This window comes from Diplotaxodon limnothrissa, linkage group LG19 (assembly GCF_057381915.1).
Source record: "Diplotaxodon limnothrissa isolate DT_005_m linkage group LG19, D_limnothrissa_male_GT1.1, whole genome shotgun sequence".
In the NCBI taxonomy this organism is placed as follows: domain Eukaryota; kingdom Metazoa; phylum Chordata; class Actinopteri; order Cichliformes; family Cichlidae; genus Diplotaxodon; species Diplotaxodon limnothrissa.
In genome coordinates, this window is record NC_140614.1 from 7,403,936 (window position 1) to 7,425,469 (window position 21,534).

Below are 21,534 nucleotides of genomic sequence, written 5' to 3' on the forward strand. Positions count from 1 at the left end.
AGCAGACAATTCCATAAAAAATGGTTACAAAGACTACATAACGTTAGTAGTATACATACCTATGTTTTGGTAAATGACACTTTAAGAAACGCGTGATAAGAGAAGCAAGTGGCTTATTAGCTATTAACAGCATTCCAAGTAATACACGGAGCCATTCTTACCGTTCTCTGGGACATCCGTTGCCAATGTAGCTCGACTTCAATGTTCCTCTTCCCCTTTTAAATCACGTCTTTTCTAAATGGGATTTTTTCTTTTGGCCGACAGCCCGTGTAGAGTGTAAAAGAAGCGTAAGAAATATACTAAGTTAAAAAAAACAATTTTCACACTGTCTTTGTCTGCTAGGATGTGTTTTGCCTTCTGACGCCGGGCTTCACTGCATCAACCTCGTTAATGTTGACCAGCTAGCTACATAGCTAATCACCTAGCTATCTGTCAAAACAGCGATTTCAGTCAGCCGTTCAAGAGAAGCGAGTATTTTCCGCTGCTTCCATGACAGGAACTGCTCTGTCAAACTAGCCTGACAAGGGCTTCATGGGGCGGAATAAAAAGTTCATTAGTCCCCCATGGAGATGACAGCTCCTCAGTGCTGTAGCTGGCTGAATGACTAACCGCACAGTACGCGAAAATGGCGTTACCCGGCACCCCCCTGCTCCTCTGGCAGCACTGATGTCATCCAGGCCAGATTAAAGGGAAAGCTGTGGTGCGAGTTCAGGCTCCATATTTATTACCGGAAAAACAAGAAGCACAAAGTGCATGGTGCACAATACTCCAATATATCTACTTAAATAAAAGTAGCCTATGCCTATAATGGTAAAATTGTTAAATTGGAGGTTCATTAGATATTTTATGGTAGAGGTTAGAGGTAGGCGGATCGATCCAAATATTTGAATTGTGTCGAATAATTATTTTATTTATTTGGAAATAAAAAGAAAAACATCAAACATGTACTATGAAATGTTTGTCCCTTTTTGTGTTAACTGTCACTAGTTTTTTGTAGCCTACAATACAGTTAACCCAAAGTGCTTTAGAGACAGACACATTTACATTCCAGGTCTCAAAAATATTTAGACCAAATGATTCATCTGGAAAATAACTGTCCATCCATCTTCTGTTAAGGGGTTGCAGGAGGCTGGAGCCTTTCCCAGCTAACATAGGGCTAAAGGCGGGGTACACCCTGGACAGGTCGTGGTCTGTCCCAGGTCTTATAAAGAGAGAGAGACAGATAACCATTTACACTCACATTCTTTAATTTCTTGTATTTATCGTAGGTGGTCAGCACCGATCTCACTGAGAGGATATCACAGGTTGTCTTTGTTTTGACACAAACTGGGTGTAACAGCTGCTTTATAATGTATCTATAACCCCTGCACCAAGAAAAAAAACAAAAACCCTCTTGACCAAAGAGACCATGACATAACAATCCATACTTTAAACTATTAAAACATGATGAAAACTATTAATTAAAAAGAAATACCTCACATGTTTTGCTTTGCTTTATTTTTTCCAGAATAATTTACAGTCATTTGCAGAGTCTGAATAAACATGAAGCAGTAACAGAAGTGACAAAAATATAGCCAAGGCATTTGATATTTTGACAGGAGGGTGGGGGTGTGTGTATTTTCTTTGCTATCAGCTGGTAGGAGTGCCGTTTTTCTTGCTGCTCTGTCTTTCCGTAACTGTCCTCCACATACTGTTTAGGGTGACTCGAGCCAAGAGCAAGGTGATGGTAAAGTTACGTCTGTACCATTCCCTGGATACACAAAAAACAGAATGTTTCACTTTGCACAGTGTAATAAATATGCTGATATAAAGATTCAAACGGGCAAATGCACAATAACACCCGAAGGAAGAAAAGGGGAACATTTGTGCTTTGATGGAGTTTAAATTGAAACGACAATAAATATAACAATCAAAAGTCAGAGATTAAATCCCACACATGCTGCTGAGGTGATGTGTGTGGGCGGAAAGCTTTGCCAACATGAAGACAAGTCAGCCACTTTGCATTGCTAATTCACACAAAACTTCTTCATAGCCTGTGAGGTTTGTTGTTCTTTGCCGATCAGTTAATGCAGTGCAGTTAAAGCTCACAGCTGCTGCAGAGGGACATTGAACAACCCAACCACCCACCCACCCACCCACTCACTTACTCACCCACCCAGTAGCATCATGGGAGACAAAACAACTCACTTGTTGTAATTTGCATGTCGTACTCTGTTTTTGTCCAGGAAGCTTTTGTAAAACGTGGCCATCTCTTCGCTGTTCAGGGACCGCCGTCGTCCTGAGGGAAGACACAGCAGACTGCGTTATATTCTCATTAGGATACATCTCCCCTGCAATTCACCAGCTGTTAGAAAAACAAACTGCTGTTTACTGTGCCTCCTGAGGGGTAGGTTATGAAGCAAGTTCGACAAAGCCAGGGTTTCTTTGTGTTGGCTGACTTGACCAAAAAAACCTCAGTCAGCGATAGTAGGCATCACACCAGTGGTTATTAACTCTCTCTGGTAACCCCGGTTTTCTGTGCTCACATAAAAAGGGCTGTCTGATGTGTTTTTTGACACTTCAGACGGCACCGGATGGGTCAACTGAGCACCACTTACTCCAATCAGAGACATTATCACATGAATGGGGGATAGAGGTCTATTAACAATGTTAAATAAATGCAGTAAAATGCAACCCTGGTGCTGCAAGTATGAGTAATGCTGCAGAAAATTGTTAATTTAGTGTTTTGATCATCACAAGAGCTGAAAGCTTAGCTTCAATGTTTATCTCTGATGTCACAGCCACACATCGGTGCTCTCGCTGTGTTCAGCTCTGACAATTCACCCACAGCCTAACGAAGGAGACGTGGGATTACTTTAGTTTACTAATGATAAACTGCAACTCTAGCATTGATTTTTTTAAGGCTTGGTAGCCAATGGAAAAAAAAAAAAAAAAACACCAACAAAAAACTAAACATTTTCTGCATCGTCATCCAAATATGAATATTTGGAAAGTCCAGTGATAATATGATGTAGTTTGAATTATCTGTAACCTCACAGCTGAGCTTCATTCTGCAGTCTTAAGCTCTACAGACTGCAAATATTTGTATTCATTTAGCAGAGACTCAATATTGTGTTTGTAAGACACTGTAACTAAAAGAATTTGTGAAAACTTTAAATCGAAACTCTAAAAATAAACTGGTACAAACCAGGGATGTGGTCAGCATAAGTTACCATGGTGATCTAGCCAGGTATAAAGGCGGCCCCTTCACTTACATCAAGGTCGACTTACATCACTCACCCAGTAATCTTGTTTCATAGTACACCCATCTGAGCTGGTTAAATACTGTCTAAGTGCAAACCCAACCAACAATGTGAAATATTCAGAAAAGGCTGCATGTCCTCACCGTCCTGATCACGCAGAGTCAAGCCTTTTGCCTTCAGCTGTGAAATGATAAAAGCTTCTTTTTCCTGCAGACAGTGTAAAACAAACAAACAACAAACAAACCTTTTAAGATTTAACTGTAACTTTAAATTAGGTCAGTCTTAAAGTTAATTAAAAGGTCGTTAAATCAGATTTGGACTGGGGTCCACATAAAACCTACAGTCAATTATTCCTCACTGTAACCTCTTACATAGCTGGGCCCTAACAGAACACATTTGTTATGCAATGCTGCCCTCTACTGGTGAAATGATTTTACACACATACGAGCTCAGCACACAGAGATTAATTACATCCACTGCTATTACAGTCTCCATTAATAATGATGGAAATTACAGCATGATTCTAATGCAAGTAGGAAGTTGGCAGGGAAGATAATGCGGTTAGTGGACTTCATCGTGTTTAATTTAATTTCCATTTTATTTTTAAGAAAAGTGAACTAACAAGCCGACAGGGATCGCTCACCTGGTTTGGTTTTGTAACAGCTACAGATGAATTTTCTTCTAATATCAATTTGATTCATTGGATTTAAGCGGCAGTACGGCATGGCTGCATATGAAATAAATAGCAGCAGTAGCAGGACAATATGAATCATCATGGGGCGATCGTGGCTCAAGAGTTGGCAGTTCGTCTTGTAATCGGAAGGTTGCCGGTTCGAGCAGTCCGACAGTCTCGGCCGTTGTGTCCTTGGGCAAGACACTTGACCCGTTGCCTACTGGTGATGGTCAGAGGGCCTGCCGGCGCCAGTGTTCGGCAGCCTCGCCTCTGTCAGTGCGCCCTAGGGCAGCTGTGGCAACAATGTAGCTTGCCATCACCAGTGTGTGAATGTGTGTGTGAATGGGTGAATGACTGAATGTAGTGTAAAGCGCTTTGGGGTCCTTAGGAACTAAGTAAAGCGCTATACAAATACAGGCCAACAATTACCATCATAAATATATATTAACTGTAATAAATTGGAAGACATCATCTTTATGCTCTCAGGACAATATCACAAACAATTTAGGAATTTTAATTTAGGAGTAACTTTCAGTTTCTCTGCAAAGACTAAAGACTCCACTTCCTCTGTGATTAAAGGTTTTCTTGGAGCACATCAACTTCCCACTCTTATTCATACTCTGAAATCACCTGCCCCACAATGAACCAACAACCGCTTCTATGCCTGCTTTACACCACCCACCACCTTTCAGCTTATTTTCAGAAGGGCAGAACAGCCAGCACAGTCTTAACTGATGATCTAACTAGCCTTAAATGAATTTTATTCTCTTCCAAACTACATGTCATGTGCTCAGATGACTTAAAAGAACCAATTTTATCACAACTTTCTAGTTTTCTATGAAAATATTGACATCTCAGGAGGGATGTCGACTCACTTGAGTGTTTTGTTTTTGGGATTTGGGAATATTCTGTCTCCCTTCATTAAAATGAAGCTACCATAAAACGCGAGAAAACGTATAAATAAAGCAGGGGATCGAACAATTAATTCCCCCATGGTATCTTTGTTAGTTTCCATCTCAACAGTTAAAAGCAGCACTATGCGTGCTTCTCTCTCTACACTGTGCTCCCTATTTTTAGACAATACCCCCCTTACCCTCCATAGGGACTGGCTTTTCACCCCACCTACAAATGAGACTTCCAAAAACTAGACAAACTAGTTTTCAGAGGCCAGTCCCTGACCCCAGAGAAACACTTTTTAAAAAGTATTTCAGTAACCTTGCTGAAGGTGATGTTCTGCTTGGCCCAGAAATTGTGGTTCCAGTCCTCTGTGTCCTGCCTCAGGTTTCTCAGCCGTTTCTCCAGCTCTGTTTCATTCTCCGGGATGTGGTAAATAATTGGCCGTATGTTGGAGAGCGAGTTTGGTGGACCGACCCAGTCATGTGTGGAGCTGGGTTCTGGTCTATATGTAGATCTCTATGTAAAAAAAGAAGACACTACAGTAACGATGGGTTCAGACAACACAGTATCAGCACAAAAATAACTTAACGGGAAAGATACAGGGTGCTAACACAAAAGTTGAGCGTAGAATTGCAGGTGACAACAGTCAGAAGGCTGAAGATGTCCCAAATTTCACCTATGCAAACCCCATATGACAACGATGAGCTCATCAGACACAAATACCATGTAGTTTGAACTCCACATGCAAAGTTAGCATCACCAACACAGCCACATCTGTACTAATGAAAAATGCAGATATCATCTGGAACTCAGGTTTAAAGACAGTCTGCTAAAGACTGACACTCCACACAGCAGATGCACATCACGTGGCTTTAAATGGGCAGTGACCTCCACCAGACAGCTTATCATTACCGAGCAGACTTCAAGATGGAAAGAGCAGCGAGGAATAAAAAACGCTCCAGGGCCAAGAGACGAAAAGAGAGGTAAAACAATCCAAATGCAAAACACTGGGTCAGCAAATTCAGTCTGATTACTGACAGGCATATCAATGCACGCTTATATGTAAAGTAGATGTATTTACATTTTTAAAGAAATACTGTATTATTAAACAGTCATTAAACATCTGCAGTTACAAACTCCAACAAATGCATGTGATTTTGAAAGGGTAAAAAAAAGTGAAATCTAAGAAGATGTATTGCTGGACACTTTAGGTCTTAAAATATAACTTTAAACCATAATATTTTAAATTGTTCTCAATTATTTTCCTACAAATACTTATACTACAACTGTATCATTAAAACAGACGTTGTAACACCGATTTAACCCTAATAAAGTCTAAAGCACTGCAATATATTTTTGTCAATAACACTTTATTTCCTGCAACGTTTAAAATTTATTTTTAAAAAACAGCTTATTTCGTACACACGTCTTTAAAACCCCTGGAGGATCTTAGAAAAATGCATACGCTATCGGACCTAGAGCCACAAATCGACCACGGCCAAAAAGTGCTATAAAAAAATTTATATATTAATATTTTATTCCACTTTAAATTAGCCAATCTTTTAAAACTACTTCTCCCTGAACTATCCATGTAAAGTTTTAATTATATTTCGGGGGTTTTAACCCTTTTAATCGCAGTTTAATTACATGTGCGCACCGTTTTTTTTAGCCCCCCGAAACAAAACGAAATATTAAAAAAAAAAAACATTTGAAGTAATATTTGATTGTTATTATAATTAGGCCTTTAGATGGACTAAAGATTGGCACCAACCTTCATTTCGATCGCCTTTTATTTTTTTTTTCCGGACCAGAAAATGGTCTCCAGGCGGTAAATGCTCCTCCTCTAGGCCGGAATCGGTGCATGCTCCCGGGTTGACTCGCGACGATGACCGGGGCATGTTGCGTCGGACCCCTTTTTCCAACACACACATCTGGTACCACGTCACAACAAATACGTCATTTCCTGTTGATTAAAAAAAAAAATCCAACCTCAAACGGTCCTGGGGCCGAAAATTGTCCCGCCCGATCAGCGGGCGAAGCCGCTGCAGCACGCCGGAAATGACGCTTCATTCCCCGCAGGTCTCTTTAAGCAGCCCGCTGTTTTCCAGCCCCGGGTCAAATGTGGAGCAAGGGCGCCACCCGGTGGACAAATAAAAAAATTACAACTCTAAGGCCAGTACTGCAAGCGGAAGCGGAAGCATTACCGATCACGATCGATTTGACCGTAATTTTTTGCCGTGAAAAATAGCGTTTATAATGGGTTTCAATGGGGCACAAATCGACCACTAGGTCCGATAGCGTAAGTTTATCGATAGCTTAGCCACTGAAGCTAATTTCCGGAAGTCATACTGAAATTTTAACAGTAAATGTGACCGAACTTTTTTTTGCAGACTTTCGCTATATTCCATTCAACACTGTGCAAATGGCAGGTAATCAAAATTTGAAAATAGCCACAAATCGACCCAAGACCCTCCAGGGGTTTTAATGTGGGCATAAAAAAATGGCGCCACACGTGATCGTCAACAACAACAACCCAGCCGTCTATAGCTAACAAATGGCAGCCCTTTAAACGGTGTATAAATGTAATAAATTGTCATTATACAAACATTTACTGGCTTGTCCTTCTGGGTTGCCTGTTTGGAGCTGCAGAGCCGACTGCTACCTGCAGATAAGCGGAGACTGGAAGGACAGAAGCTCCTCCATGTCGACCGTCTCGCAGCTGCAGCTGTCCTGGCGGCCATTTTTGCAAGCCGACTCTAAAAAAGCGACTTAAATAAAACAAATCACGCCAAAAACCACTAAACAGCACAAGACTGAGCTCGAGGACACAACCAAACTTTCACTGAGCTCGTGCCCTTCTCTGTACAACTGCCTGCCATTTGGTCACGTGAGCCCAACAAGGAGCATGGATGCGCTCGGCAATCTCACCGGTAAATCCCGGATTCACTTAAAAAACGACAACAGAAAAAAGGTTTCTTGTCAGTTTAGGATATTCTTTAAATGTAAGACTACAGAAAGAGCCAAAACAGAAAGTAATGTGGGGAATAAATATATGTCTATGTTATCTATTTGTTTATTTATTTAAGCTTAAGTCACATTTTTTCCTTATTAAAAAATAAACGAATTGAAAAAAACGGCTGTAGGGGTAAAAGAAAAAAAAAAGAGGTCAACCAGATTAGATGTTAGGAATATACATATGTAGTCACTATGAAGCAAAAATCCCCACTATATTTATTTTTCCTTTGCTGCAGCCCTTCCTATGTATTGTATTATTATCATCATCATCATTATTATTATTATTATTATTATTATTATTATTATTTTGTATACTACTTCTAATACTATATTTCTAATACTATATTTATATACTATATTTCTTCTAATAACTATATTTCAGTGGTAAATGTTGCATTTTGTACAGCAGAGTCAGGTTGAGAGGGGAGCTGAGCTAAGGATAACAGGCTGAGGATGAGGAGGAGGTTTGTCTGGATCCTGCTTGGAGCAGACGAAGTTGAGCAGGGCTCAACGTAGCTTGATAAATATCATTATTGTCGAATTAAACTTGAAAACCACATGGATTATCTGTGTAGGTTTCGCTATTAGTACTTTTACTCTCACAAAGTATCTAAATGCCTATTTCGTTCTGTTATTGAATTGTTGGAGATGCTAGATTGTTAGTTAGTTTTTTGTTTTTTTTACTACACAATAAATAATGCTCGTCAAACTTTTTTGTTAACTAAGTTAAATAGACTAAAGTAAAAGTTAAACAGTAGCAAAGTCAGGGTTTATCTTAGCACCGTTAAACGACGCGGAGTCATGACCAAATGAAGCGCGCCTATTGTTGGTCGACCAAAATTTGCACAAGGTTAAAAATAGTAAAGCTGTTTATCCGAATATTAACAGGATTATGCGATTTATTTTACATCCGCATATACGTGTCGTGCGGTAACTAAACATCGACTTGTATTTCTTATTTGTTAACATCAATAAAACAGTGATGTAATGGCGTCTCTTCAATATTAGCGAGGAAACACAAACTCCGTGTTAGTTCATATCCTCACGAACTGTAAAGTAAGTACTCGAAGGTAGCTAGGTAGGCTAATGTTTAGCTTTAGTCACAGGAGGTGCGCACTTTTCCGCAACAGTTCCGATGGCTGTACGCTGGCTATGCAGGTAAGAGCGAAACTGTTAAAGAGAGGTGGCGGTGTTGATGTATTTACGCTGAAAAGCCAGAGTTATTTGGCTGAGGTGGGGCTGTGTCAGGTGATCATCAGTAGCTAGCTTAACACACTAACAATGGCATTCACAGGGGAGTGTCTGCTGTAAACCGGTTTTTGTAATGGCTGTTTCCATTTAAGCGTTTCATGAGTCCTTGGTAGCATATTTATTTTTAAATTAAGTTGTTTTAAAGGGCAGCGGAGGAAGGAATCTGGTGGTAGAGGCTGTGGGAGGGGCGACAGCAGCCCGACCGCAGTCAGTCAGTCACAGTCAGTCGCTGGATACTGAAGCTGACCGCAGGAGCATCGAGATCTCCCGGATTTCGGCTTTATCCCTTTGGATGCATCTTTCCTGCACGAGCCGCCCAGCATTTGGCTGATGGAAACAGACATCCGTGAAAATGTGCGCGAATGTGTTCGGGGTTTTGAAAAGGTGAGAGGAATGCTGCTCTCTGTGTGTGTGTGTGTGTGTGTGTGTGTGTGTGTATATCTGTGTGTATATCTATCTGTCTGTGTATGTGTGCGTGTGTGCACGAGAGAGAAAGGATGCAGCTGACAGCATCTGGAGATGCTTTGAGCCGTTTTGTCGAGATCTGGAGGTGTGGTATCTGTGCTTCTTGTAGCGCAGCTCCGGCAACATACATGGGCTCTCAGAGGTAGATGCGTTCGCACGCAGGCGGCAGGACGGGATTTTCTGCGGTGACATAATGCGCAAAGCCGTGCAGAAGGACCGGCAAGCATGCAGGCAGCCGGGGATGGAGCTCGAAGCCTTTATCTGGGAGATAAGCAGGAGGTGTTGCATGCGTGTCACCTGCAGCTCGGTCACCCTTCATGCAGCGAGACTCATGGGAATGGAGGACTGATTCCCTCCCACGAGGGAGGCAAACCTGCCCTTAGCTTTGAAACCACCACATCAGCCTTGTCTGTCTTGGCTCAGACAAGGCAGGCTGTGGATTTTGCTGAGATTATCCTAATAAATACTCAGATTTGTAAGCTCTGGCCCGACATGTGCTCATCCACTCTTGTGGAAATGCCCATCCCCTCGCCCTGTTATGTAAAAGTACTTTAGGCAACATTGATACATAATCCTATCTATTGCTAATAAGCCTAATTGATGCTTTGGATAACAAAACATCATACTGGCGGCTACTGTATTTACATGTAATAATCATGCTGGCAGAGCTTTCCTTTCATGTCTGTGTGCTCTGGTGTTTAGCATAACACCGAGACCTGGCTTGGACAGTCTCGGTTGTTGTGTCATTGGGCAAGACACTTGACCCATTGCCTACTGGTGGTGGTCAGAGGGCCCGGTGGCGCCAGTGTCCGGCAGCTTCGCCTCTGTCAGTGCGCCCCAGGTGAATGGGTGGATGACTGGATGTGTAAAGCGCTTTGGGGTCCTTAGGGACTAGTAAATACAAATACAGGCCATTTACCATAACATCATAGCAGGGGGGTTAAATGGGGGATCGTCTATAGCAGAAAGCAATTTTTGAACAGTTCAGTTTGTCCTTAAAAAAAAGAAAAAAAACCCCAAAGAAAACTGAGAGACACAAATGCCTATAAGGTGAAACAAAACTGCTACAAAGAGATGACATTTGGTACAGAGTGGCTAGAAAGACTCCAAGATTTCACAAATAAATGCAAAACATCTGCAGAGATATGAAGATGCTATAAAGAGACACAGATCCAAAATCCTGAACAGGGCTGAAATCAAACAGTTCATGCCTGTGATGGATTTGTACATAGCCGCTGTCAAGGCTTTGCTTTTGTGTACTCCATTACTTGCAGGACCCCCGGGAACTGATCGATGATGTGCAGATGATCTGAAATGACGACAACTACTGAGATGCACAGAATGACTTTTAAGGGCCACAAAATGACAGTAGAGCAACTCAAAATTATTGCAAGAGAAAGCAAGAGTATAAAAATACACAACTACCAGAAAAAGAAAGGAAAAGGAACCACAGAACACGCTAAATGAGCAAAAGAACAAGCAAAACTGTGTGGATGTGCACACAGGTGTTGCAGATTGACTCAGAAGGTCTAAAATAGACACATTCATGGGATAAAAAGTACAAAATGACCTTAAAGACGTGCACACGTGCACAACTGCAACAAGACAGTAAAATGATTACAGAAAGAAGAGGCAGCAAAGAGGGCTGAAACACGTCATCATCTGTTGCTCTTTCTGTCTTTAATGTGGCTGCTTTTTTCACGTAATTTCACCTTTTCAATTTTGTGTTGTCATCAGATACGCAACCAAACCACAAATGATCTATTTAGAGGGACGAAAAGCCGCAGATCTTCACATTGGAGTTTGGCAAAGCTTCTTTTTTTTTTTTTTTAAACGCAAAAGATGATTTAATCTTTTCAGCCCTCACGAGAGCCGTGTTATTAATCCTAAACTAAAAGGCAGATGCTTCTATCTTAATGGCATTTTTCTAAATGTCTAACTGGGAATATATTCCAGAGCTCAAGGCACCTGTGACACATTTAATGAGGCCGTCTGACCGAATCTTCCTGTGTGGAGATTCATTCTGGAGGCGCTATGAACCGTTTCAAATTTTTTGGGTGTTGGTCAGCTGCGTTTATTTTCTGCTCGGTATTAAAAAGCTCGATGGGCAGTCGCACTGCAAAGGAATCTGGATCCCGTCTTTTAACGCGGATTAGAGCTTTATCACGATCACGTCAGGCAATATATCTCATAGAAACGCGCTGCAGTGCTCCCAGTGGTTGTCATGTGGGTGTTTGTCTTGTCGAGACTAAATGTAGGTTAACCTCATTTGTTTTCTTGCAGTTGTAAGGGCAGAATTTTGTGTGAGTATATTATGTGGGAAGTTGTTCTTGTCTATAGCTGCGCTGTCATTGGCCTGAACAGGGATTGTGCTTCTTAACATAAAGAAGTCTTTGATTAAATATAGGGGATTTTGGATGATGTCATCAGTTTGGGGTTTTTTTTATTGTCATGTCCTGGCAAAATAAGGTTACTACTGAACGTTAAAGATGTATAGACACAGTCTTTGAGCTCTTTAACACGATGTCTTTGCTCGTTCAGGAGAGCAACCTTGATGTTCATTTGATTTATATTTGGCCAGCCTCCCTTTCTGGATCATCCTCTCAGGCCCTTCTGGTCTGTTTATGTTGGCTGATGTTTTTAGATTGCTCTCTCGTTCTGACCGCTTGTGTTGTTTGCTCTGAGTTTTCCTCCAGTGAGGAAACAGGAACTTCTAAAATGACCTGACTTTCATGTGAAGGATCATTGCTGGTGCTGAGAGCTGGGGCTCTGGTTACAGTAGAAGAGGCCATATTCTCCAATCCTGAGGGGTCTGAGGGATGAAATGACCAACACTGTGGTCAGGCCCTCGTGCAGTCGTCTGCAGGTTTAGAGCAGAGTTTCTTGGACAAACCGAAACTCGTCACTTCGCTCATCACTTGCCATACTTCGACGCCTCTGTCCACTTTTTAAAAAAAATGAAAGTGGAGTTGAAGCATTGCTGTTTAGAGAAACTGTAGGAACTCCAGCGTGCATCGTAGAGGCACAAATGCAAGGGGACATGATAAAATTTCCACAGAGCAGTGTAAAAATGGCCAGCGGTCTGAACATGTGGATGAATATGATCAGAAAAATGTAAATTGTAAGCTTTATTCATTTGTTTTCTATTTTTATGGGCCTATTTCTGGAACCTTTTGGTTATAAGTTGCCTTCTACTGAGACCCTTTCTGTTGAGGCTTCAGTGGATGACTCAGTTGAATGGCCAGATGTCAGGTCCTGTTTCAGGTCTTTGCTTGATTTTTTTTTTTCCTGTTTCTTGAGGATTTGAGTTTCAGATGCTGCTGATAATTTTTTAGGCCTGCGACTTCATCGTTGTCCTCCAGTTGTCTCCATTTTGGCTTATAGCCCTTTAAAAATCACCATGTCAGTGCAAAAATACTATTTTATGTTTGTCAAACTGTGTTGTCTGTAACATTTTTATAGACTCAAGAAAAAAACAGGACCGATGTGTTTTTGTGACAGGCTGCTAAAAACAAAGTGTTTAAAGATACTATTTAAAATGGGCTCTTTGCCACGATTTCTATTATGTGTAGGCACATCACTGGTTCATTCTTTGGGTTAGATGCCTTTTGTATGCTTGAGTGATTCATAGATCAGTATTAAGGAGCTTAAACATTCCTCTGAAAATGGTCAGTACTCCACTGAAAATGAGTAAACAAAAAGCCAATTTCCAAAGAAAAACTTTGAAAGACCATCAGAAAGCCTGAAGAACTGTTACTCAAGAACGCTTTTTTAAAATGACAAGAAAGTCTGGCACCTTGGAAGCAAAATATAAAAAAATGAGGGGTGTGCAAAGACGTTTGCACAGTAATGTATCTAAAAAACCAATCGCCACACAGTACTATTTTTTTTAAAACTCATTTAGTTTAATGAATCCTTTCAAATGTGTTTTTATGGCATCGTGTCAGACGACATCGGCTGTGAAAAATCTTCAGAGAGTTACAGTTTGACTGAAACGCTGCAAGAAATTAGGAACAAATGGAGTGTTTTTTGCAAACTGGTCCTGCAGGCTCAGTTTTCACAGTGAAGTTTTACAAAAATGAGGCAGCACATTGTCAGGATTGCTGATGCTAAACATAGTGTCATCCCGTTTAATGACTTTTGCCACCAGGCGGAATTTTCTGACATATAAACAGAAATGTGTCTGCAAATTTGCCAAGCAACAATAAATCCTTTTTTGTTTTTGTGAGCCAGTGGGAGTTAGTCTCCAGTGATTCATAACAGCCTTCCTGGCTGTGTCAGAAGGTCAATCCTACTGCAGGCGTGTGCTTGTTTCCATAGAGCAAAACTCAAATGCTACATTATTTACATGCTAATTAGTGTGACAACAGGACCAGTGGCATTTATGCTACGTTGTTCTAAATTCTTCTTGATTTCTTCAAGATTCCAGCCTCTGGATGTGGTTACAGAGTTTGTGTTGGCTTGTTGATACGGTCTGCTGAGGCTCTGTTTGTTCCAGTTGCTCATTGTTCTGACTTCCCTTTCCTGCTTCATTTTTTTCAGCCTGTTTGGGAAGCCCTTTGATGGCGGGAAGAGGATGGACCATGGTGGTCCACAGCAGCAGCAACAACATCCAATGGAGCAGCAGCAGCCGGCATATCATCCGCAGCACCCTGCCATGATGCGGCTGTACGAGATACAGAAGGAGGTGGCGTCTCTGGGGCCGCAGGTGTGCACCTTCAGCGGCCTTCAGAACGATCGGGACTACAAGCGTCTGGAGCGAGAGCTGACCCGCCTGCTGCTGGATGTGGACCAGGTGGACACAGAGGGCAAGCCGGAGCTGCAGGGAGCGCGAAAAAGAGCGGCTCAGGAGGTGGAGGGACTCCTGCGTTATCTAGAAGAGAACGCCACCCATCCTTCCCGGCTGGCCATCGAACAGCTAAGCTACGAGGCGCGGCAGCTGGTGGACGAGCGCGTCGTGGCTCCGCAGCGAGCAGGCGGGGTGACAGAGATCAACGACGAGTTGGTGGACGCTCTGCAGCAGCTCGTGCTGAGGCTCACTCAGGTCAAGACCGAAGGGAGGGTGCCGCTCCGCAAAGCACGCTACCGGGCGCTAACGCGCCTCTGCGCTGTGCAGGATGTGATCGAAGGGCGCACGCAGCAGCAGACCCTCTCCCTGCCGCTGTCGGGAGACACCCACGAGGCCGTGAACTGCATCAACCAGGTGATGGTAAAGGTGAGCGTGGCCCGCAGCCAGCTGGTGGCGCTGCTGATGGGTCTGAGCGGGAGGGACAGCTGTGCCCACCTGTCACGCATCCTGACAGAGATGCAGGTGGAGCTGGACGCTCTGGATGTTTCGGGGAACGCGGTGATCAGAAATTACAGGAAACAGGTGGTGGAGGAGATAAACGGGCTGCTGAAACATCTGGACCTGGAGGGGGAAGGAGACGACACACGCAGGTAGGCGTCACTCATAAAGGATGAAGCTGCAGATGAGTGCTGCACCGAATTGATTATTTTTAATTGATCGTTCATTGATGAATTGATGACAAACTGAACAAATATTGCTCCAATAAAGTCACATTTTACCCATCCAAGATCCATGGGTGGGTATGTGTTCAGGAAATTATATGTAAAAGACTTTTGAACATGAGCTACATGGTTTTCATTCAGTTAGTTTTTTTTGTTTTCATAAATACAGTGAGGCAAAAAAGTATTTAGTCAGCCACCGATTGTGCAAGTTCCCCCACCTAAAATGATGACAGAGGTCAGTAATTTGCACCAGAGGTACACTTCAACTGTGAGAGACAGAATGTGAAAAAAAAATCCATGAATCCACATGGTAGGATTTGTAAAGAATTTATTCGTAAACCAGGGTGGAAAATAAGTATTTGGTCAATAACAAAAATACAACTCAATACTTTGTAACATAACCTTTGTTGGCAATAACAGAGGTCAAACGTTTACTATAGGTCTTTACCAGGTTTGCACACACAGTAGCTGGTATTTTGGCCCATTCCTCCATGCAGATCTTCTCGAGAGCAGTGATGTTTTGGGGCTGTCGCCGAGCAACACGGACTTTCAACTCCCGCCACAGATTTTCTATGGGGTTGAGGTCTGGAGACTGGCTAGGCCACTCCAGGACTTTCAAATGCTTCTTACTCCTTTGTTGGCCGGGCGGTGTGTTTTGGATCATTGTCATGTTGGAAGACCCAGCCTCGTTTCATCTTCAAAGTTCTCACTGATGGAAGGAGGTTTTGGCTCAAAATCTCACGATACATGGCCCCATTCATTCTGTCCTTAACACGGATCAGTCGTCCTGTCCCCTTGGCAGAAAAACAGCCCCATAGCATGATGTTTCCACCCCCATGCTTCACAGTAGGTATGGTGTTCTTGGGATGCAACTCAGTATTCTTCTTCCTCCAAACACGACGAGTTGAGTTTATACCAAAAAGTTCTACTTTGGTTTCATCTGACCACATGACATTCTCCCAATCCTCTGCTGTATCATCCATGTGCTCTCTGGCAAACTTCAGACGGGCCTGGACATGCACTGGCTTCAGCAGCGAACACGTCTGGCACTGCGGGATTTGATTCCCTGCCGTTGTAGTGTGTTACTGATGGTGACCTTTGTTACTTTGATCCCAGCTCTCTGCAGGTCATTCACCAGGTCCCCCCGTGTGGTTCTGGGATCTTTGCTCACCGTTCTCATGATCATTTTGACCCCACGGGATGAGATCTTGCGTGGAGCCCCAGATCGAGGGAGATTATCAGTGGTCTTGTATGTCTTCCATTTTCTGATGATTGCTCCCACAGTTGATTTTTTCACACCAAGCTGCTTGCCTATTGTAGATTCACTCTTCCCAGTCTGGTGCAGGTCTACAATACTTTTCCTGGTGTCCTTCGAAAGCTCTTTGGTCTTGGCCATGGCGGAGTTTGGAGTCTGACTGTTTGAGGCTGTGGACAGGTGTCTTTTGTACAGATGATGAGTTCAAACAGGTGCCATTCATACAGGTAACGAGTGGGGGACAGAAAAGCTTCTTACAGAAGACATTACAGGTCTGTGAGAGCCAGAGATTTTTCTTGTTTGAGGTGACCAAATACTTATTTTCCACCCTAATTTACGAATAAATTCTTTACAAATCCTACCATGTGAATTCATGGATTTTTTTTTTCACATTCTGTCTCTCACAGTTGAAGTGTACCTCTGGTGCAAATTACTGACCTCTGTCATCATTTTAAGTGGGGGAACTTGCACAATCGGTGGCTGACTAAATACTTTTTTGCCCCACTGTAGATCTTGTACTTTAACACTGGTTTTCAGTGTTTGTTTACCAAAGAAGAAGCTAATTTTGTGGTTGTAGCTTCTAAAACGATGCCTACTCACAGTTACAATATCAAGATTGATTGACTCTCCGGCAAGTCATTCATTCTGCAGATTTGATCATGAGAAGCACTGACTCTGCCCCCACCCTCACAGGTATGACTTGGCGCAGAACAACTCCATCCGAGAGATCGAGGGCGTGCGAGCTCACATCTCGCACCTGCGAGAGGGCGTCCTACGACACTGTGTGATGGGTGACCTCAGCTTCAGACCCAAAGCTGAGCTGCAGGGTCTTCTCACCCAACTGGACCAGGTGGACACGGCAAAGAACCCGTGCATAAGAGAAGCCCGTCGCCGTGCTGTGGTGGAAGTCCAGGCGGTCATCACGTTCCTGGACCTACGCGAGGCTCTAGCACGCCGCCAGCCAGGCCCCAATGAGCACCCATCACATCGAGCTGTGTGGCAAGTCCTGGGGAGCCTGTCAGAGCTCCAGGCTCAGGTCCTGGGCTTCGACGGCAAGCGGGTCGACAAGAGCTACATGATCTTGGAGGAGCTGCTTACCAAACAGCTGCTGGCGCTGGACGCCGTTGACCCGCAAGGCGACGAGACAACCAAGGTGGCACGCAAGCAGGCGGTGAAGTTTGCCCAGAACATTCTCAACTACCTGGACATGAAGACAGATGAGTGGGAGTATTAATTAATTCCAAAACACGATGGGACGCTGCAGGAACAAAAGGAGCTGATAATGTGTGTAAAATAAAAAAAATAAGGAAATAAACTGGTACATTATCATTCCACGGGCTGTAAATATGAATTCAGATCCCTAGAATGCACTGCAGCAGCGCTTTTTCTTTCATCACTTCGTGGTTGTCATGGCCGACCCTGCAGATAAACACAGAACTACTTTTGTGAAACACTTTGAAAATTCTCTTTGTGCTATTTGGAGATATCTTTTAAAATCTCCCATGTATGTGTGTACCTGTGTGTGCGTGTGAGTGTATGCGCGCAAATTGTTATTTGTTGTCTTTGCATTTGGCGTGTGGCTGTCGAAGCCAAAGCACTAAATAATGCCTGTAAAAGTGGTCACATCCTCTAGACTACACTTGATGTTGATAAATTATCCCAGTGTGATGGATTGCTTAGCAGTGGTTTCCCTGATTAATCAGAGTGTCAGTTGCTAATGGAGACAGCCGATGCACGTGTTGAATACCGTGACCTAATTAGGAAAAGTTGTCTATGGCTACCCTAAGAGCTGGGCTTGGTCCAGAGAGTGATACCTGCTGATATAGGGTGAGAAAAGACACCCCACCCCCCCTTCCTTTTTAAAAAAAAAAAAAAAAAAATTAAGGTAGTTGAATTTGGTCGATTCCTTTTTTTTTTGTTTGTTTGTTTCACTCAGAAATTGTAATCACGAAAAGTGAACAGCAGTGTCTATTTAATCTGAGGTGATGTGCTTTTGAAGGTGAAACGTGACAAATGTTCACAAGCCAGAGAGTGTGCGTTTAAACAGATGTAATTAGAGAGGGAACGGTGAGAGTTTACACCGTCCATGTTAAGTGACTCTCCACCCCTGTGTGACCTCGTTGATCCCTCAGCATGTGTTTCAAGTCTCTGGCAGCTCCCCGAAAACACAAAATCGGACGGCAAACAAAACGTCAGTGTTGATGCGGTATCCCCTCGGCTGTGAATGAAGAGATGAAAGTTACTCCTCCACCTCCTCGCCGCTTGCGTAGCTGTTCATCTGTAACGGGTTTCGCGTTTGCTCTGATTCCTGTATGATCGTTTCAGGCTATTAATGAATCAGGGCTAAATCCAGAGATAGAGGGGCAGAGGAGAAATTTTGTCACCGCTGCTGCTGTTTGAGTTGTTTTCTGTTTGTTTGTTTCTACCTACTGCTCTCTCCGGATGGAGGAGAGACTGTGAGAGGTCCCTGGGGAGAGGAGGAAGAAAGGGAGGAGGGCGAGCAAAGATATCCACTGGATTAACACATCAAGGCTGAAGCGCACAGGGCCGACAGTCGGGTACTGTTAGGTAGAGGATTGACGGTGATGGCAGTCGACAGAGCCTTCTAGAAACTTCTCTAAGCTGCTTCTGCTGCAGACAGCAGGAGGGAGGGAAAGGACTAGTAGAGAAGTCTGTGTGCCTTGATTTTGACCCTTCCTTATGACCCGGTTTATGTAAAAGCAGCCTTGTAGTGCAGCAGCTGATTAAAGAGCTAAAGAGCAAGCTCTTTTTATTTTCTTTCTTTTTTTAAATATAAAAGTGCACAATGAGGAAACTAAAGCGCCGAATGTGTTTATGGAGAGCACCTTGGTCATTATAACCATCAGAAATATGCACTAGTTGTCAGAAACGCTTTTTAAGCATTCAGCATGTATTCCTGAAAATGCTCCGGCCAGTCATTTGTAGTAACACAGCGATGACGCTCCTTTTTTACCAGGCAAAGCGACATGAGTCATGGTTTCACGCTGCAAAACAGCCACGCTTCTGGAGCAGCTCTCGTGCTCTGACAGCACTTAGGCGACATTAGCAGGAAAATCAACAGAGAAAAACCGAACGACCGGTCTCACCTTCCTGCTTAACCCCCTTCATCAGCTGACGAGGAGACGATGGTGGAGGTGTTCCTGAGCGGGAGGAAAAGGCAGCTAATGAAAGAATCGCTCCTCAGCTCGTAGCAAGCGTTTTTAGGCATACGTCGTGATCTTTGACAGCAGAAATCCACAACTTGCTTGCTGCTACTTCGCTATTTCTCTTCACAATGTGTGCGTGTGTGTGCGCATCAGTCAGTGTAAAATTCTGATAATTTAGGTGGTCCTCTGCCTTACGGTGACACCTGAGGTGGAAGACGCATCTGCCAGCTCATTAAAAATACCTCAGCAGAGAGCAGAGAAAGAGGAAGTCTTTTTGAAGTTTATCCGATTGGTGGTTGAATAAGACTAAAGCCGTCTCCAGAATTTCTTGGCTCACAAGACTTCTCGTCAACTGAGAGTCTCTGATCTCTGTGTGATTGTGTTTGAACACACACACACTAAGAGGTCAGATGTTTCCCCTGCAACAAGTTGCTCACAGTGATTAAAGTCTTTAGGGCGTTGTTGTTCATCCCAGCTGCAGGAAATGTGGTCCAGCATGTTTCGGGGAAGCTTCACCAGCCCTTCTAACTCTTTGAAGCTACTACTGGAAGCAGTTTTCTGGCACAAAGCCTGCAGCTCGGCCTCCTGGGTAGTGAGCTGACTCATGCGGGGGGAAATTAGCTTAAACAGTGTTCATTAAACGTAGCCAGTCTGCCTGGCTGTTGTTGCAACAGATGCTTTCTCACGGCGAACCTTATGCTCTCTCAGACCAAACCGACCCAGACACACCTTATGCTCACGTTTTTTTTTGTACGCAGTAACACACAGATGTATGTCTGTTCCTCGCAGGACACTGCATCAGTGTATTATACACGTTTCTTTGAATAGTTTATCCAAAGTTTTACGCTGTTAACAGAAGTATTTAAATCATTCCTGTCTCATTGTCTCAGAGTGTTTGGAAGCCATACACGTTTATATAGTGGTCCTGAAGTCCAGGATTTTGTTGCGATGGATGTTGTTCCCCGGCTCCAAATATCGCTCTCACACTTCTAAAACTGCTTTTTTTTTGTATATGTACAATGGCTCTACTAGATTTAGGTATTACAAATTGATCATTGTGAAATTAGTTGTCGCATTAAAGTTGAGGTGCCTGCGCCTCAGCGTTTTTGTTTACACTAACAAAAGGAGAAAATCCATTTTATAGGTTTAAAAGATTGATGAGGAACCAAATATGTACAAGGGTTCACGTGTTTTAGGCTATCGTGATGTTGCATGAGTGTGAATGTTTTGTTGAGGTTACATGGCAGGGCTTTGAAGGATAAAGCTGGAGAGATTTTTATTTACATTTTTTCTTGATTGTCAACAAAACCAATAATGTTGTGCATCTTGGTGGCCCTCAGCTCCGCTTTAGTTGGTTCATAATCGGATACATTTAACGAGGCTCATTAAATGTATCTAATTTCCTCAAAAACACATGGGCATTGTAGTTTTTTACCAAACAATTAGAAGGTTCATGTGTGGGGACTAGTTTATGCAGTGGATGTTGTGGCTGTTTGTATGTTTTTTTTCCATCTAAGAGTGCATGTGGGAAAATACAAAATACACAGTGTCTTTGTCTGAGATCATAAAAATTACACATTTACTGGGATAGTTTATATTTTTTTTTTCATATGATTTGTTGACAAAAACACAGAATATGAAGGAATTCTTACTTTAAAACAGAGACATATTCTTGCTAATATCAAAACCAGCACCATAAAGCCTGTTTTGCTTTTGTGCAAATACATTGCTACGTTTCATGAATTGCTTGTTGGATTGTTAAAAAGTGAAATGGGTCATGCTTTAGTTATAATTAGAATGTATTTACAAGCAGAGGCAGAGTGTAGTTTGCTATTAACATGGTATTTATATGCAAAAGCATTTAAATATACATAGAAGTTGTTGACCAATGCTTAAAAATACATTACATGCTGCTGCTAAAAGCTAAATAGTGCTACGCCGATTATTTGTGCGTCATTCCTTTTGTCATGTTTAACTGGGAATCTTTCACATTTCAGTAGTATATGTTCCGACACGCTACTCGGCTTGTAGGATGTCACTTCCTGAGAGCCACGTTGC

General features: G+C 42.8%; 3 protein-coding genes across 7 annotated transcripts in view; 1 reads left to right on the plus strand and 2 right to left on the minus strand.

Moving 5' to 3' along the window:
* klc1a (kinesin light chain 1a) overlaps window positions 1-602 on the minus strand; it is a 41,764-nt gene extending 41,162 nt beyond the window's left edge. For all 3 annotated transcript variants that reach the window (XM_085379155.1, XM_085379154.1, XM_085379156.1), the window contains exon 1: window positions 162-602. The gene's annotated coding sequence lies outside the window, so the exon portion shown is untranslated. The remainder of the gene's footprint in view (window positions 1-161) is intronic.
* Window positions 603-1,235: 633 nt separating this feature from the next.
* coa8 (cytochrome c oxidase assembly factor 8) lies at window positions 1,236-7,699 on the minus strand. Of its 2 annotated transcripts, none has more exons than XM_085343011.1 (5): window positions 7,425-7,699; window positions 5,131-5,328; window positions 3,386-3,449; window positions 2,188-2,278; window positions 1,236-1,750 (listed from the first exon to the last, which is right to left on the minus strand). In XM_085343011.1, the coding sequence occupies exons 1-5, from the start codon at window positions 7,551-7,553 to the stop codon at window positions 1,630-1,632; spliced, it is 603 nt and encodes a 200-aa protein (XP_085199137.1). In that variant the 5' UTR covers window positions 7,554-7,699; the 3' UTR covers window positions 1,236-1,629. The 2 variants fall into 2 exon arrangements, with proteins under 2 accessions (XP_085199137.1, XP_085199136.1); XM_085343010.1 differs by having other exon boundaries at window positions 7,419-7,699.
* Window positions 7,700-8,888: 1,189 nt separating this feature from the next.
* On the plus strand, window positions 8,889-18,202 carry bag5 (BCL2 associated athanogene 5). 2 transcript variants are annotated; one of them, XM_085343009.1, is made up of 3 exons: window positions 8,889-8,985; window positions 14,086-14,982; window positions 17,003-18,202. In XM_085343009.1, exons 1-3 carry the CDS (start codon window positions 8,963-8,965, stop codon window positions 17,541-17,543), a joined length of 1,461 nt encoding a protein of 486 aa, XP_085199135.1. In that variant the 5' UTR covers window positions 8,889-8,962; the 3' UTR covers window positions 17,544-18,202. The 2 variants fall into 2 exon arrangements, with proteins under 2 accessions (XP_085199135.1, XP_085199134.1); XM_085343008.1 differs by lacking the exon at window positions 8,889-8,985 and adding an exon at window positions 9,426-9,462.
* Window positions 18,203-21,534: the final 3,332 nt, after the last annotated feature.